At 46.4% G+C, this 18,294-nt stretch overlaps 1 protein-coding gene across 3 annotated transcripts in view; it reads right to left on the bottom strand.

The window, feature by feature from the left end:
• Nucleotides 1–13,141: 13,141 nt before the first annotated feature.
• The window catches only part of LPCAT2 (lysophosphatidylcholine acyltransferase 2), a gene marked incomplete at both ends in the record, with an annotated part of 58,675 nt that continues 53,522 nt past the window's right edge, over nucleotides 13,142–18,294 (bottom strand). For all 3 annotated transcript variants that reach the window (XM_084257576.1, XM_084257577.1, XM_084257578.1), the window contains 2 exons: nucleotides 13,142–13,326; nucleotides 13,897–14,032. In XM_084257576.1, coding sequence (XP_084113702.1) covers nucleotides 13,142–13,326; nucleotides 13,897–14,032 — 321 coding nt within the window. The remainder of the gene's footprint in view (nucleotides 13,327–13,896; nucleotides 14,033–18,294) is intronic.

Here is an 18,294-nt window from a genome sequence, read left to right as displayed (position 1 = left end):
TTGTGGGCTGGAGGAAGGAGGTCGTGCGTGTCCGCTGAGCGCCGAGCGGGCTTCTCTCCGTGGGCAAACCCACCCCCCCTGTTGGGTCTCAGCACCATCATCGCTGGCTGCGGCCTGAGTTCCCACCTGGCCAGGGAGCTACCCACATGGCGCAGCAGACCTCTCCTGTCTTTCCCGCGGCTCCCCACAGCAGTGAGTTTCAGTAGATCCGCCTGTTCTGCTCCCCACTCTGTCTCTGGTGAATCCTCTCACCCCCCGCGCCTCTGGCCTGTACCCCAGCTCTTGTCTGCAGAAATAAAAATAAATCTTAAAAAACAACAATGAAAGAGTGAGTTCTCTGGCCATTTTAGTCATTTACAGGTGGAAAGCGAGTTCTGGGGTGAACCAGTGAGGAAACCCACCCAGATGCTCAAGGCCCAGGGATGTAAACACAGCGGGGTCTTGACAAAACCCGGCCTGAAAGACTTGGCTTTTTTCTCTTAGGTAGGGAAGGAGAGAAGGTGTCCCCTTCTCCTGCGGGAGGGGCACCTGCTCACAGCAGGGTGCAAGGCGAGGCTTTTCCTCCCCATAGGGCCTCCCCCAAATACGCCCAACTGCCCTCCCTCCTGCTAAGTAGGGGCTACTGGAGCACTGGCCAGCCTGGCTAGTGTCCAGTTTCTCTCTGATGGAAGAGCCAGGGTTAGGGCTGTGTGGGGTCTCCCAGCCCAGAGAGTTGGGGGAAGGCCCCCCGAAGGAGATGTCTGCTTCGTTCAGCCACCCCAGGAGAGGTACGGGGTGGGTTTCAGCTGGGTGGAGGAGGGCCCCATGGAGAGTGGGGAGAGTGGGGGGCCTGCCCTGAGGGTGAGACCCTCTCTGTGGGAGCTCTCAGCACCTGTGCCCGGAAAGGGGCGGTGGGGATGGACAGAAGGACCCTGGAGACAGTGAGGCCTGGGCACTGCTTCTGGGGTTCACTCTGCCACCACGTCCCCTCTAGGGGCCCCAGGGCCCCAGAAATGCTTTGTTAAGCACCACCCTCGGCGAGAATCTTGCTTTGAGGAACCAGGTCTGGGTGGTCTTCCCACTTGAGCAAGGAGGACTAGACTCAGCCGCCACAGTCCTGAGGAATGAATAACCTGGGGGGGAGGCCAGAGGGAGCGGTGAGGGCTGACCAGTCGGACAGGCCACTGGGTGGGGGGCATGTCTTGGGGTTTCTCAGAAAGACCATGGCCGCAAACCTCAAGGGAGAACAGAGTTTTTGGCAGTTCCAGAAGACAACATCTCAACAGGCATCACAGCTGCCTTCCTGGCTGGAGGAGGGTTTGGCCCCAGGAGGAGGTGACCGAGGAACAGGGATGAAGGGACAGGATGAGTGACCCAGGGGAGGACAGGCCACCGAAAGGGGGTGTCCTCAGGGTGGTGCTGTAGTGGGAGGCAGAACGGGGATCCTGGTGCAGAGCACCCCCCGCCTGGTCCCTGATGGACAGAAGGCAGGACACTTGTCCAGCAGCTCCCACCCCATCGTTGGTGTTGGGGCTACTCACCCCTGGGGCACCAGCTTCCGGCACTTTCAGACTGTTCAGGAGCCAGGAGGTCTCCCAGATCCCTGGAGGCCTGCGCAGAAAGCAGGGCGCTGCACTGCGCCCTCTGCAGGTTGCCTGCGGCCTGCAACGGGGAGCGTGTTTTGTAGCAATCAAGTGCTTTTAATTAAGGTGGGCATGTGGCTTCTTTTGCCATCAAGCTATTGCACACTTAGTAGACACACAGTAGTGTAAGCATTACTGTTATAGTCACTGGGAAACCCCAAAATTCCTGTGACTTGCTTTGTTGTGCTGATCACTTCATTGTGGTGGTTTGGACGCGAATCTCCCATATCTCTGAGGTGTGCCCTGACACAGCGGTGGCTGTGAAGAAAAGAAATGCATGGTCTCACACTTCTAGAGGCTCAGAGCCCTGCTCTCTCTCAAGTTCTGGGGGAGAATCCCTCCTAGCCTCTTCCAGCTTCTGGGGCTTGAAGGCAACGTTGGCATTCCTCTGTGCTGCAGCTCCTGTCTCCCTCCACCCTCAATCACGTGGTTATCTGCTCCTGCTGTGTTTGTCTCCAGATTTCTCTCCTCTTGTAAGGACACCCACCAGTCAGACTGGATTGGGGCCGCCCCAATGACTTCATCATAAATGAACTAATTACATCTGCAAAGACATTCTGAGTACCTGCGATCAGGTCTTCTGTGTACCTTTTTGGGGGGGACTTAATTCAATATATAACAAGTACCATGCTGCAGCGCCCTGGAATAGATTCATTAGTGGATATTGCGGATCAGCAAGAGGCTACAGCTTAGGTTTCCTTTCAAGGGCTGGGGGAATGGCTGATTCAAGCTTGAGAAAAAGTTTGACTTCCCCCACTTTGCAGTCGCTGAAGTGTCCTGTTTGACAAGGCCGAAAAGCTGCTTGTTCTGAAGAAGATTTATACTCAGTAGGCGTCGTCAACAGGACACTGAGTACCCGGCGCTCCATACAGGCCTGCTTCTCCCTCCTCTGCATCCTTCCAAACAGCACGAAGACCTATTGTTTGATCATATCTGCACACAATCGAAGTGCACCCCTTCCTCCCAGCTCTCCTCGCCTGCCCTTTGGGGGGATGAGCACTCATCTCCCAGTCTCCTGGGCCTCCCTCTGCCTCTCTCCATTCATCCGGGAAACGGGCATTAGGCCAGGGCTCTGCTAAAACCAGAGCTCCTTCGGCTCCCAGGAGGAAGATTCTAGATGATATCTACCCAAAATTATTCCTTCAGTGTAAAAGTTTTATTTATTTTGCCTGGCAGACCTGGGGTGCAGGCCGGAGATACAGGGCGGTGAGAGGATTCACCAGAGACAGAGTGGGGAGCTAGAACAGGCAGATCAACTGAAATCCACTGCTGAGGGGAGCAGCGGGCGAGCCAGGAAAGGTCTGCTGCGCCATGTGGGTAGCTCTCTGTCTGGGGATCGAACTCAGGCCGCAGCACGGAGACTTAATCCCTAGGCCATCAGGGAGGCCCCTGCATAGGATGTTATACTTTGCAGGATTTGTTCCCACTTTCAATCTCTCCCCACCCCCCCACCTTCTCTCTCTCACATACACACACACTGGTCTGACTGGACTCACGAAACCTCAGCGGTAGTGTGTAGATGAAGCAATATACTCATTTTATATATGAGGAAACTGAGTCCTTGGAAGAACGAGGGGCGTCATAGTAAGTCAGCAGAGGACACAGGGACTGGGGCCTGGCATTCTTCTTGCTGATTGCAGGTTGGCTTAAAGATGAGCAGGGGCAATATGTGGGGGGCCAGGTGGAGAGATGCAGAAGGCCTGAGCTCGGACGATGCGCCGCCCCCTGCAGCCCTTTTTGCCACTGCAGAAACCCGTCTATGCCTTCAGAGTACACAGGGGCCCTCCCTGGCTCCTAGTCTGTAATCACGCTCTCTGGGGATAAACACGGGTTTCCTCCCACCCCCAGACACTCAATCACCCTCTCTCCCATGCACACGACCCCACCCTGGGGAGCCATGCGTCATCACTGTCTGGGGCTGGGGCTGGAATTCCGCAGGAATTCATCCATAAACGCAGAGACAATGGTGAGGAAGTGTGGGTCTTTGATGTGACCCAGAGCTGCCTTGTGAGGGTCAGAGCAGTGGAGGTCTCCTTTCCAGGTCAGATTCCCACTTCCAACCTCCGAGCGGCTCCCCGAGCCCCACAGACCTCTCAGTCACTGTTTTCTCTCTCAGGCCTCACATGGTGGACAAAGCCAGGGACATGGTTTCCTTGCAGAGACGCAGAATCGGGGCCTGCAGACTGAAGTGACTTAGTGGTGGTGTAGACAACTGAGTGACCTTGGGAGGCTGGGCCAGTTGTGCCCAGAGCTGGGGCCCGGTGGTGACGTCACTCACAGGTTCCCAGCTTCCTTATTTATAAAGAGGGTTGTTCTTTCTTAGGAGACACTAGTTAGCGGCCAGAAAGGGGCCTTCTTTTTGGCTTTACTTTGAGAATAATTAACACACACACAAACACACAAACGATAAAACTTTTGGCCCTAATTTACTTTTCTTTTTTTTTTTTTAAAGATTTATTTATTTATGCATGCAAGAACTGGGGTACAGGAAAGAGGTGTGGGGGGTGAGAGGACTCACCAGAGACAGAGTGGGGAGCAGAACAGGCAGACTGACTGAAATCCACTGCTGAGGGGAGCAGCAGGTGAGACAGGAGAGGTCCAGGGATTGACACTTGTGCTGCAGTGACTGCTCATAGCTTCATAGTGCTGACATTTTTTTTTTAAGATTTATTTATTTTTATACAAGTACTGGGGCACAGGCAGGAGGCGTGGGAGGGTGAGAGGATTCACCGGAGACAGAGTAGGGAGCAGAACAGGCAGATGGACGGAAACACACTGCTGAGGGGAGCAGTGGGCTGCGCCATGTGGGAATCTCCCTGGCCAGCTGGGAATTGAACCGACGCTGCAGAGGCTTGGGACAGCTTCACAGTGCTGTGCTCTACCCGCTGCGGCACCGGGGACACCCAGTGCTGAGATTTAACCCCTTGTGCCACCAGGGAGGCCTCCTGGCCCCAATTTTCAAATGACCTACTGAATAAGTGTATGAAGACAAAGTGGAGGTATATTTGCAGCTTATTTAGAGTGAGCCCAAGCTAGGAAACAAAACTATTCTCCAGAACTATGCTCTGAGGATCAGAGAGTCATAGAACACACCACAGGAGCAACTATCTGGTGCCTTCTTTTGGAACCATTCCTGGTTTGTCTGTAAACATTCCCACACTGCTCTCCATCTGCCAGATGCGCTGGCAACGTCAGGCTTTACAGGGCGGTAATGAGGAAAGAGGCAGTTCTGGCAGATTTGAAGGCAGTGGCTTGGGTTTCCTTGTCCACGCAATTTAAACAAAGAACCGAGTTGTCATTGTGTAAAGGGACAGCAATTCTACCTCCAAACCTCTACGTTTTCTTTTCTCACCAAGCAATACTCAGGTTGAAAACATTCAGTCACAGATTTGTCCAGAAGCATCATGGCAGAGTTGAGGAGGCCCCAAAATATGGCAGAATTTGGGTGAAAGGAGATGTAATAGGTAGAGACAAAACCCACGTAATTTGGTAGGTTGGGGGGTTATCGAACAAATGTTGCATTTTATTGCAGGTTGAATATTTTTTCTGAGTAGATGCCCATGTTCAAATACAGAAACCCTTTTTAGCCTCCTAAACCTTTTCTTGTCCATTTTTCTTGAGACTTGACAAATTATTGGTTTTCCTCCAATCTCTGCATCCACCGTAACCCTGAGCAGAGGGAGAAATGATTTCATAAGTCCCTTGTCACCAGGCCTGTGTTTACCTTTCAAAGGAAATTGTTTTTTTCCTAATAATTATGCCAAGTGCAGAGATTTTTGCTTCAATTATCTCTATTTAATTTGGAGCTCCTTGTAGCTTAAAACGCAAGCAAATGTTTGAATGCAAGAAATCCGGAAAATTTTGCAAGTTTTAATTATGACTTTTTATTGAAGTAAACTGTGTGTGTGTATGTAGACACACCTGCGGAAACTTCAGGATTTCCTATTACAGAGAAGGGAACTGACTTAAAATTCAGCAATGCTAATTCAGGCAATCATGCCGGAAGGGGTTCTGTCCTCCCCGCAAATGCAGCTCCCCAGATCATGACTCAATTCATCCACTCAAACCTCTTCTGTCACACACATGTGCTTTTATCTTTCTTTTTTCAAAGATTTATTTATTCATGCATACAAGAGCTGGGGTGAGGCCAGAGGTGCATGAGGGTGAGAGGATTCACCAGAGACAGAGTGGGGAGCAGAACAGGCGGATGTACTGAAATACACTGCTGAGGGGAGCAGCAGGGAGACAGGAGGGGTCTGCTGTGCCAAGGCCAGCCGGAGATCGAACTTGTGCTTCAGTGGCAGATGATAGCTTGACAGTGCTGTCTTTAACCCCTGAGCCACCAGGGAGGCCCACAGAAATCCTTCTTTTAAATATTTCATTTTCTAATTGTTGATTTAGGGATATCAGTTTTATTAACTCTCAGCAAATCTAATACCTTCTCTGTAGCACCCCCTCCGTTGTGTTTATATCTTACATTTTCCCTCTCTGTGGTTTTCCCCTGCTCTCCTTAGCTTGCTAGAAGCTCTGCTCCAGCGGCAACTTCCTTTCTGAATGCAAAGGAGTACTTTCATGTATGATTATTTGTTAGAGGTTTTTAGTAGATAAAAAGGTGAGGAAGTTTGATCTAAAGATGTTGTTTAGATCCATAGACGTAAACCCCTCAATACTTAAAAATTAGCTTAGCAGGATATAAAAGTAGCATGACAGTTATTTCCTCTAAGCCTTTTGAAGGTATTCTTCCATTGTCCTTTGGTTTCTGTGGCTGCTATTGACAAATCTGATGGTATAATATTCATTCCTTAGTAGGCGATGTGTTTATTTCTGGCTGCTTTGAAGATTTTTGTCCTTTGGTTTCAGCAATTTACTACATTGAATCTAGAAGTATATTTCATTCTGCAGATTTTCCGTGGGGTTCATTATAAATTCTGACTTCAAAGATTTCTATGTGTCAACTTTAGAATATTATTACCTATCAGCTCTTCAAATATTGCCCTCTCTCTTTTCTAGCATTTCCATTTGAATCATGCTACAGAGCTCCAATTCTACTTTTTAGCTTCTTTCCATATTTTCCTCTAGCCTTTGTGTGCTTTTTTTTTTAAAAGATTTATTTACGCATACAAGAACGGGGGTACAGGCCAGAGCTGTGGGGGGTGAGAGGACTCACCAGAGACAGAGTGGGGAACAGAACAGGCAGACTGACTGAAATACACTGCTGAGGGGAGCAGTGGGCGACTGAGTCAGGAGAGGTCTGCCGTGCCATGTGGGTTGCTCCCTGGCTGGGGATCAAACTCGAGCTGCAGAGGCTGTGGACAGCTTCATAGATTGTGTCTTAACCCCTTGCGCCACCAGGGAGGCCCTGCCTTTGTATGCTTTTTTCAGGATAGTTTCTTCAAATCTATCATCTGTTTCCTAATTCTTTTTTTGAGCTGTGTCAATATTTACTGCTTGACTCATCTATTTAGTGTGACATGTTGCTTTATTTTTCAAAAGCTCTCTTTCTAGTTTTTTTTCAAATGTGTTTGACCTTTTCCATGATTCCATGTTCGTTTCTCATATTTTAGTCATTTATTTCTTTAAACAATTTAAACTTTTGTTTAAAATTTTGTATTCAACAATTCTGTAATCCAAAGGGCTGGGATTTTTTTCCTGATGTTGGTGGTTGATGCTGACTCTTGCCTTCTTTCCTTGCATATTTTGTAATTTTAGAACTTTGGTTTGGCTGCACTTTACTTGGTAATCCAACACAAGTTATGTCGAAGATGTGTCCCGCCAGGAAGAGCTGCATTTTCTTCTATAAAGTACACCAGGGAATTTCTCAGTTCTTAGCTTGGGGCTTCAGAGACCACGCTGGTAAATTCCAAACCTCAAATACACATTAGGCCAGATTTATGTTTTAAACAATGTTCACTGTGTGGGGGGTAGAGATTCGGGGATCTTCCACTTTCACCTACGATGGAATAACCAGGACCATGATTTAGAAACCGCTTACCACAAAATATGATTAACATGGAGAAGATATAGATAAAAGGCTATTTTAGATTTCAGGTATTGCAGGATTACAATCCCTACAAGAAGGCAAACTGTTGGGAGGCTGCTGCCCTGCAGGGAGCTGGAGTTTTCGGAGAGCACCTGTTTACTCTGCATACGGAGTTCCAGGATGTTAGACGTTCTGCAAACAGAACTTCTTCCAGAATTGACTCCTGTTCTCTGAGGACATCCCAGCTTCTGCGCATGATCCCTAGTAACCAGCAAAGTTTGTTTTCAGCAGCAACTTATTAATCTGTATAAGCATAAACACAATTGTGTGCTGTTTTCTTGTTCCTTTGTTCATACTTTTAATAAAAGCTTGGGCTGGGAGAGTGAGAGGCAGAGCCGCTCTCGATGGCTCTCCCCAGCCTCTCCCCACTGCAAATTCATTTAGACTCTGAGTCTTCCTTAATGGCAGAGAACTTCATGGGCTGTCCTGAAGGCAGCAAACAAATGAGGTGAACTGGAGACTCCTCTGACTCTCTGTCTAGAGAATATTCTGGACTATTTTGCAGGGTGGAAGAATCCAAAGAGAATACAGTGGTGTCACTTAGCTAAGGAGACAGAGATGGAGCCTGGGGAGGATGAACTGGTTGGAAAGTGCCCAGTAGAATTTGCGAAAAAGGGAGATGTTTAGAGAAAGAGCTCTAGAAATCTGTATAGGATTAAGTCTTTGGTTGATTATTGTTATGAAATGTGTCTCCCCCACATCCAAAAGTGTAAGTTGAGGACCAAATCTTTAGTGTAATTGTTTTTAGAGATAGGACCTTTAGGGAGTTAAATAAATTTAAAAGAAATTATAAGGGTGGGGTCCCAATGCAATAGGTCTGCTGTCCTTCCGTAGAAGAGCAGCACCGTGTCTGTCTGTCTGTCTCTATATATCTGTCTGTCTATGTATCTCTTTATCTTTTTTTTTTTAAAGATTTATTTATTTAGGCATAGAAGAACTGGGTGTAGGCCAGAGGTGTGGGGGGTGAGAGGATCACCAGAGACAGAGCGGGGAGCAGAACAGGCGGATCTTTTGCAGGGAGTGTAGTCCTTCAAATGAATATTTACTGAGATCTTAGTCCCGAATCCCACATGGGATAAAGCCTGTTGCTTTTGTCTCTCACAGCCACGAAATCCTAAATCTCTCAGTTCCTGGGACTGACGAACGTCCACAGGCCAAGTGTGACTCTGATGCTTTCACTCCGTTCTGGTTTCCTTTTGGCCTTTGAGGATTTCCCTTGGGTTCTTACATGTCCACTACACATTTCAAATGTTTGGGATCTTTTGTTCCGCATTCTATGGGGTTTGTGGCCAGAGGGTTCTGGTTCTCAGATTATCTAGTTTCCATGTTTCTGGAACTTGGTGCCTGTCATATAATTCTTTAGTTATTTCATGAGCTCAACTTACATTGGCCTAATTAAAAGTTCCCTCACTTAGAGCCAGACAGCCTTGGGTTTGAATTCCAGCCCTGGCACTTTCCAGTTATGTAACCCTGAGCAAGTGAGGGGACCTCTCTGAGCCTTGATTTCTAAATGAAATCAAGCCCCAGGTTTTCCAGTTTGTGGTAAAGATGATGTCTATTCTAGCACAATACAGGGCACAAATGAATGATGATATCATTATCCATTCATTCATCCAATATTGAGTGCTTACTATATGCCAGGCACACCTTTTAGATACTAGCAACGACAATAAATACATAAACGAGTTCACCTAAGTTAAGGACAACAATTCCAAGCTATGTCACTTAAGAATCGTTTCATTTCTTTATTATTTTTTTGCATAGAAGAACTGGGGTGTAGGCCAGAGGTGAGGGGGTGGTGAGAGGGCTGACTGGAAACAGAGTGGGGAGCAGAGCAGGTGGACTTACTGAAATACACTGCTGAGGGGAGCAGCGGGAGAGCCATGTGGGAATCTCCCTGGCCAGCCAGGAGTCAAACCCGCCCTGCAGAGGCTGTGGATAGCTTCACAGTGCTATGCTCAACTGGCTGTGCCACTGGGAGGCCCCCTATTATGGCTATTTTTAATAGTCCCGAAGTGGAAATGTTAAATAGAAGAAAGACTGCATATATCATATCATAGCTATCGTAGGAATATTAGGTACACTTAAAAAATTTACATTTATGGGCCTCCCCGGTGGCGCAGCAGTTGAGCGCTGGGCTGTGAAGCTCTGCAGCACCGGTTCAATCCCCGACCGCTGGGCGAGGGTCCCACATGGCGCGCAGACCTCTCCTGCCGCCCGCTGCTCCCCTCAGCAGTGTACTTCATCAGTCTGCCTATTCTGCTCTCCTTTCTGGCTCTGGTGAATTTTCTTACCCTCCCGCGCTTCTGACTTTACCCAGTGCCTGTATACATAAATAAATAAATCTTTAAAAAAAAAAAAAAGTCTCCCATTTCCTTTAAAAAAAAATTTTACATTTACAGGGAATTTGAATGACATTAGCAAATGTTATATTGCAAATTAAACAGTAGGATACAAAACACCATAGACACTGTTATCTTGAGACTATAAGACTATCTAGGAAAAAAGGGTAAAATAAATGGTCAGAAGTAGTTGATTTGTGTGGTAGAAGTAAACATAATTCTTTTCTGATTACTATTTTCTTTATTCTAATGGGCATAGATTCTTTCATAGGATTAAGAAAAGGACTAGGCTAACATGTTAGAAAAAAAATAGTAAACTGGTATCTGACCGTAGAAGAGACAATCTGTTAGCACATGTTTTACACAGACATTTGAAAAGCTTGTTTGGAGAGAATGGTTGTCTGGAAACTAGAGTCGCATTAGATAGAGTAAAAAGGGCAACGCAAAGAGGAGCCTCCCTGGCGGCCCAAGGGGTTAAGTCTCAGCACTATGAAGCTATCGGCAGCCACTGCAGCACGAGTTCGATCCCCGGCCAGAGAACTACCCACATGCACAGCAGACCTCTTCTGACTCGCCCGCTGCTCCCCTCAGCAGTGTATTTCAGTCCGTCTGCCTGTTCTGTTCCCCACTCTGTCTCTGGTGAATCCTCTTACCGCCTGTACCCTAGTTCTTATATACATAAATAAATAAATCTTTTTTTTTTTTTAAAAAAAGGGAGGCAGTCTCTTCTAAATATCCATTACAGGTATTGCCACCAGCTATCACTTTCAGACTTCCAAAACTAGAAGCAGTGGCAGAGAATTAGATACATCCAATGCAGGCGACTTGGCCTGTTAGCACTCATTATGCCATTGTCCTTCCACAGAACTGTGCTGATTGAAATTTTTATGCTTTGTAGGTCTTTGGAGCTAGCAATTCTCATCTCAAAGAGTAACACTTTAAAAAACTATTATCTAGAACCACTATGTGTTTAACTGATTTAATGAAATTTAATTCTTACTTTAAATACTAAAAGGAGAGCCAGCCTCTCTGAGGTTAGTCATTGTTAAAGGGGCATAAAGGAGAGGCCTGCTCTGTTGTAACACTGTTGGTCAGGTCCGTGCTACTGCATACGCCCCAGCAGTCGAAAGTTGATTTCTTTAGGAATACTAACTAATGCTACTTAGGCTAAAATTTGAGTTTTTCATTAGAGTAAAATCATGTCTGACATTTTATAAAGCCTCCATGCAAACAAAAATGATTAATCACATTCACAAATATGCAGACTTATATTCAAACCATGATATTAAAAAGGTATATTACATTTGAGACAAAATGGCAAAACCAGAATTTTTTAATTGCCAAGAATTTTATGTAAGTTTATTTATTCAGTAATATAATAAAATAGGAAGATACACTGGCAGAAGTGGAATTAAAGAGCATAAAAAGTCATTTCAAAACAGGAAAACAATGGAATAACTTTCAGAGAATGCCTTTAATTTCCAATGTTACTTGTTCATGATGGATATGTTGCTTTTCTATAAAAAAAATTCATGGTACCTGAGTATTACATACATTCAATTGCATATCATGGACATTATTATAAAAGTGTACTTTCTGATTACTTAAGCAATTGCTTTTACTTATTCAATCCTTTGTGTAAAAAGCTTTAAGATAAAAGCAAATAATAATAGATACTGAAGGATGAAACATTTTAATAAGCAATATATATTTAATATATATTTATTACATTGGGATACTACTGCTTAATATGTAAAACTAGTTTGAAATTCTGACTCTGGATTAAATATAAACTCTAACACCTCTCATGGAACTTCTCAAGTTCAGGATGGCTTTGAAAAAGTAGCTTGGAGGTGAATCACCAGCATATTCAGGAGCATAGCCCAAACAGACTTTGAATTCAAAGACTGAATTCAGAATGGGAACCAACTATTTTTTGTACAGTATATTAATACACTGGTTCTTTGTTCAAAATTTCAAATACAAATGATATTAACGATATGCACGCATGATTGACATCTGATAAAATGGCACTTGAGGAAAATTATTGCTCAACCTAAAGGAAAAATATCCCTGTAAGATTCTTGCCTGGAGGCTAAACCGTGGCCATCCATTAATAAAGTTGGCTTTGGGATTCCCTAACTTTTGGTGATAGTTTGGAAACTTTGGTGCTTTCCCTGTATATATTTCAGGCAAGCTCTAAACATGGAGAGGACATTGCACAAAATAAAGCTACCATGTAAATGGTAAAATAGATTAATTCTAATGTTAGATAAATACAGCAAACCTGATTCATTTAGTGAGCAACTGCTACATTCTGAACTCTGACTCAAATGAAACCACCCCCTGACCAACAATTTTCTTTCCTCATTAGGAGATCCATGTTACCTTCAATAAGGCAATTCCCACCTCACCTTTGGCCATAGTAGCTGCTTTAAAGCAAAGTTCCTAACCTGCAGATCATGTACAAGGGTAAGATTCCCTTGGCAAGTGATTAAGGAATCTGTTACAGAGATGCATGCTAAAGAAAATAAGAATTTTAAGAAGTTTTATCTCATTAATAGCGCTTTCTCTTCTCATCCACTCATATTCAGTAATCCTAGAAACTGATATGGAAATGGGAAAAACGAACTTGTGAAGGTAAAAGTATTACATCATCTTATTCTCATTTCCGGAGTGAGAAGGGATTAGAAGTAACAGACTATGAGTTTATTTCCTTAGGGGAAATAGATTTTAAAAAGTCTCTTTTTAGTTTTTACAATGTTGATTAATGCTCATCAGTCAATCATTAAATCATGAATGCTCACCAGTAAAGTGAGCCCATATCATTCCTTTGGATATGCAAAGTCAACTGGAAAATGTATCCAAGCATATTTGCCAGTAAGCCAATCCCTACAGTACAGTGTAACATAAAAGAAATATTACTTGATAGACACATGTGAATGAAAGCATTTCAGTAAGAAAAATCTACTATTTTTATAAAAAAAGTTTCCCATTTTAAACATCATCATTACTCACCATCACATTTAAAATACTATCAACAACCGTCTTTACAATTCCATCACATTTAAAATACTATCAATAAGCGCCTTTGCGATTCCGAGTAGGAGACCCTCATTTCCTGCCTGGGGACACTGTCAGTCTTCCTTTTTGTCCGAGGGACTCTCTTCGTGGTGTTCAGGGCTGACTTTGTTACTCGCAATGGAGGGAGCTGCCTGAGCCTCTTGGGGCAACGAGAACACGTGGCACGTTTGGAGGTCCAAGTATGTTGTAAATATCTTGGCATATTCTGGATGCTTTAGGGCAAAACTTTTAAATTCCTCTACAAGAGGAGAAAAAACAATCCAATTACATTGAGGTGAATCTTCTTTTTGCATGACGCACGTGAACATAAGACTTTACTCCTGCAATTCCTGCAGGATTCCTATACTTAGCTCTCACAAGTGACAGACACAGGCACTTTGGAGAAAGGGTTTTTCGTGTTCTGACTTGGAGATATGGATACTCTACGACCCATGAACTCCATTCCAACATATATAACTCAGAGAAATTTCTATATAGTGTGTCTGGGAGCCAGGAATGGCAATGTCTATAGCAGCATCATTCCTAATAGGTAACCAAAGGGAACAGGTCAAATGTCGGTCAGCAGCAGGGGGATGGATAGACACTGGGGCGTGTCTATGGGACATCCTGCTGTACAGAGAGAAAAATGAACAACTGTGTGGGTGAGCCTCAAAGCCCTGATGTTGAATGAAAGAGTACATATTGGACACATCCATTATATAAAGTTCAAAACTTGGAGTCTGACTGGTAACTGAGGCTGCCTGAGGGTCCCCCCATAGTCCAGATGCCCTCCCTGTAAACCGAATGGGGAGCAACAGTGCCTACTCACCATAGGAAACAGAATCCCCCTGGGCTATTTCCTTGAAGAGACCAGAAACATCAAGGTCAGGCACTCCGAGCGAGGCCTGCAAGATGGTGGAAAACTCTTCCTCCGAGATGAAACCATCCTCATCGACGTCAAAGAGCTGAAGAGAGAGTTTGACGTAAGAGCAGCTCCCAGAGAAACGGCAGCAGGGAGCAGTCTTGGAGGACATACTCTTTGATAATTTGGGTATTTATCTCGCCAGGGGCTAAGGGCTTGAATATGAAGCGTGGTCTCTGCAGCCCTCACAACGCTTACAGTTACCAGTGGAGAGAGATGGAGTAAAGATAGGGGCTGTGTCAGCACTAAGTCATGTGGAGACCAAGATGAAGCCTGCTCTGAGAGTGCAGGAGCCTTTACAGAGGTGCTGGCATCTGAGCTGTGACTCAGCACATGAAGAGATAGTCCTGGGATCTGGGGGTGGCCTGCGCGCAGGTCAGGACCTGAGCACAAGCAGGCCGTGACGAGATACAAAGCGTCCCTGGCCCTGGAGGGGTCACCGTGGAGGCCCTGTATGTGGTCACGTGGGAACTGAAGGAGCTTTGGGGCAGAGTGTGGAAGATGGACTGGGGATGGAAAACCCATTAGGAGTCAGGTAAAGAAGCAGGAAGGACAATGGGGGATGGAATTTATGAGGAAGCCGCCAACGCGTATCAGTAAGAGGTCGCAGGGATGGAAAGGAAGACGTCAAAGACAGCTGAGGTCTTGTATCTCGAACAAGGGGGTGAAAATGGGCCACATTCCCAAGAATGGAGGGCAGGGGGCCTGGGGGGTTAAATTTGAGTCAGAGGTGCCAGGAAGATCAGAGATTCAGCATCTTAGCACAGGAGAGTGATGAGGTTTGAAATATAGACTTAGATAAGACCTGGAATGATGGCTATGTTGACATCTATCTGTGCAGAATGTGCAAAGTAAGGCAGAGCCTTGGGAACAGCAAGAATTGAGGTGTGTGGGGAAGGGGAAGTGGCTGGAAAGACCGAGACAGAGAACGAGCAGAGAAGAGCATCATCTTGGGGGCTGTGGGAGCTGTTAAGAAAGAGGAAGAGACTCTGACAGGGGTGATGGCTGCCAGAGTAAGAAGCTGTGGAAGGGTCAAGCAGGAAGCCAGAAGGTCTGCTGGATTTGGCAACAGGAGACCCTGAGGACAGCAGGAAGCAGTTTCAGGAACTGGAAGCCGGATGTAACGGGAATCAAGGAATGAACAGAGGCGAGGGGTGGAGGCGACAAGTGTGGACTCTTAAGAAATTATGGAATGAAGGGAAGGAGAGAAATGGGCCGTGGCCAAGCACAGAGGGAGACTGTCTTTAGGAAAGAGGGAACGTGCATCTGTACAGGGAGAGGGGGAAAGGCAGGAGGGTGGGAGAGTTTGGAAGTCAAGATTACTAATCATTTATATCCCATAGTTGAAATCCTCTCCTGGGTATTAACATTTTTTTTTTTAAAAAAACAATGTATAAGCTTATTCTGTGGAGGCACCAATCAGAAGGGCTCAACTTACTCATCTAACCCTTACAGTCTGACGGAAGGAGGCGCCCTCATCTCACGGATGCAAAAGCCAACACCATGTCACTCGCGAGTGCTAGAGCTGGGGACCCAGCGGGGCAAATGGTATCAGGAGTTCTTGCTCTACAGGGATCTACTTTTTTTTTTCTTTCTTAAGATTTATTTATTTACACATACAAGAACTGGGGTACAGGCCAGGGGTGTGGGGAGTGAGAGGATTCACCAGAGACAGAGCAGGGAACAGAACAGGCAGAAGGACTGAAGTACACTGCTGAGGGGAGCAGCGGGCGCGGCAGGAGAGGTCTGCTGCGCCATGTAGGTTGCTCCCTAGCTGGGGATTGAACTCGTGCTGCAGAGGCTGCGGATTGCTGCATGGTGCAGTGATTTAATCCACTGCGCCACCATGGAGGCCCAGGATCTACTTCTGACCAAACACATGCTCAGACTAAGCAAGCGGGCCCTGGATGAAGGTGCCATGATCACAACAAGCCCATGAGTTGTGTTTCGAGTGCCCCTGAGGATGGGAGGACAATCCCATCTGCAGTTGGTCTGCTGCCCCCCTAGGAAGGCACTGACTCCAGTTCACCCTCTATCACTCAGACCCCACGTGGTGGGGGTGGGAAGAGGCATATGCTGACTAATTTGCTTTACAAATGGCAGCCCCAGGGCCCTTTGGGGGCTTCCAACAGGAACTGCCAGGGTTCATACTCTGTCCCTAACGGAGCTCTCTGGTGGCTCTCCCCCTATAAAGCGCCCTTCATGCGTCCCTTGCTGGGGTCGTTTACTTTCTCTCCAGCTGTCCTCTGTCACCATCATCCTCACGGAGCCTCACTCTCCACCCCTGTTTACTGTTCATTCCCAGTCATGTCCCTGCTGCAAAGTTCCTGGATCTAAGGTGAGTCTCCGATCTGGGCTCTGGGGAGTGCAGGCAACAAACACAGGTTCTTCTTTTAAGAAAGGAAGGAAGGAGAGCCAGGGGCCAGCAGCCACGCATAAAAGCCTGGGAGGCCGTTCCACCGCCCAGTTCCTTCGGGAAGGGGGTAATGATACGTCCCCATTGCACAGAATACTGTGGACTCTTAATCAAAACATCCTGTCTTCTCGGGCCAGCAAGCACATGGCCCAGGACCATTTGGACCCTCCCTGGAATTTGAATTAAGAACAGAGTTGCAGTGGCTCATGGGGACTGCGAGGAGGCCCGAGAGGAGTGGAGAGCAGGCCCAGAGCTGCTGCATCTGTGCCTCCCGGCCCGGTCCCTCCCAGCCCTTCCCGCTAATTCCAGCTGCTGCTCTCAGCGGAAGAGCTCTGAGTAATATTCTGCCTCTAAAGGTCACTGGGACGAGGATGACGGGGCAAGATCAAAGATGGGAAGTTAACTGTGGTCGCTACCCAAATAAAAGGATGCAAATGGCTCCTCTCTACGTGGAAAGGATGCTGCTGAGTGAAAAATAAAAGTGGACCAATGCTCCGCAGACCCACCTGAGAGGCAGGCTGAGGAACGACTAAGGGACGCTGACCCCAGCCTTACAGGAACAACAGTAGCTTCAGGTTCTATTTCCTCGCTCCTGGCCCCAGGCTGAGGCCCAGGCTAGATGAAAGGGGGTGGAGGTAGGAGGGATTACTGCCAAAATAAGGGGGGGTGGGAATTGTACGGGGACTATACCAAGATGAAAAAGCATACACTGTGCAAAAATGAAAAATGATGTAAAAATATATAAAATTATATATATAATTATAATATATATAATACGGTATAAATATATTATAAATATATATATATAAAAAACACGATGTTATGAAAGAACAGGCCAACCAAAAAAAAAAAATCTCCGGACTTTTTTAAAGCAATAATGACTGTGATTATGTGCCACGTTTTCTATCAGGCCTCTCATTGGTAAACCAGGAGTGACCTTTGGCCCAACTAAACGTATCATTACACACATGAAATCCTAAAAGAGACACAGAAATATTTGGGCTGGAATAAGTCAGCTATGGGTATAATTTTAGGTTTTATGATGAGTGAGTCTGTAAAAGCCAAGTGTTTGAAACTTGGACAGAGTTCTGGTTCCTGCCTATGAGCATCTGCTAAGCATCAACCACTAGAGTCTTTAACAGTTAACTCAGTTGAAACCAAACTGAAATAAAAAGTGAATTTGGGGCTGCCTCTGTCAAAGCAGAACCCAGGGACATCCCTGAGGCCTCTCCTGGTGGCTGGAGACAGGAGGAAGGATTCTCGGGGAAGAATAAGTTTCTAGATAACAGAGGAGAAAACAGCTGGAGTCACAGTGGCATATTCTTGGAAATGGGGTTAGAGAAAGTCCTCAGCTGGCCAGAGGCCTGGGTCACGAAGCTGAACGGTGAGCCTCTGTCCACTTGGCTTGTGAGGCCAGCAGGGAGCAAGTTTTGCTTTACCTGAGAACAGATCACTCCAGCTTGGAAGTCAAGGGAACCTCCCGTTAAATATTAATGCGTGAAGCTCCTTTCATGGAGGGAGAACCAAAAACGTGTTTTGGAAATGGACTCTTCCCTCCCTGTTATGCGTGTGTAGGCAGCGAAGGTGTCTGAGGCCTCACAGGCCCACCCCTACATCGGGCCCTGCTGGGGACCAGGCCGCAGATCTTATTTGGCTGCCCACACCCCCTACTGCTGTGCACGTGTGGTGCTACAGGAAAGCATGTCAGGTGGGAACTCGGACATATGTCCCCTGGTCCTGCCACCACAGAGTAAGTTCCATCAGGAAAAACCATCTGAAATGTCTCTGAGATAGAGAGTGAGAAAATAAGGAGAGACAAGAACTTTCCACAGGCAGAATCAGGACATCTCCTGACACCTGGTATGCCACCTAACTTTGAGGCTTCAAAA

This window comes from Talpa europaea (assembly GCF_964194135.1).
Source record: "Talpa europaea genome assembly, chromosome: 16".
In the NCBI taxonomy this organism is placed as follows: Eukaryota; Metazoa; Chordata; class Mammalia; order Eulipotyphla; family Talpidae; genus Talpa; species Talpa europaea.
This window is presented reverse-complemented; position numbering and strand designations above follow the sequence as displayed.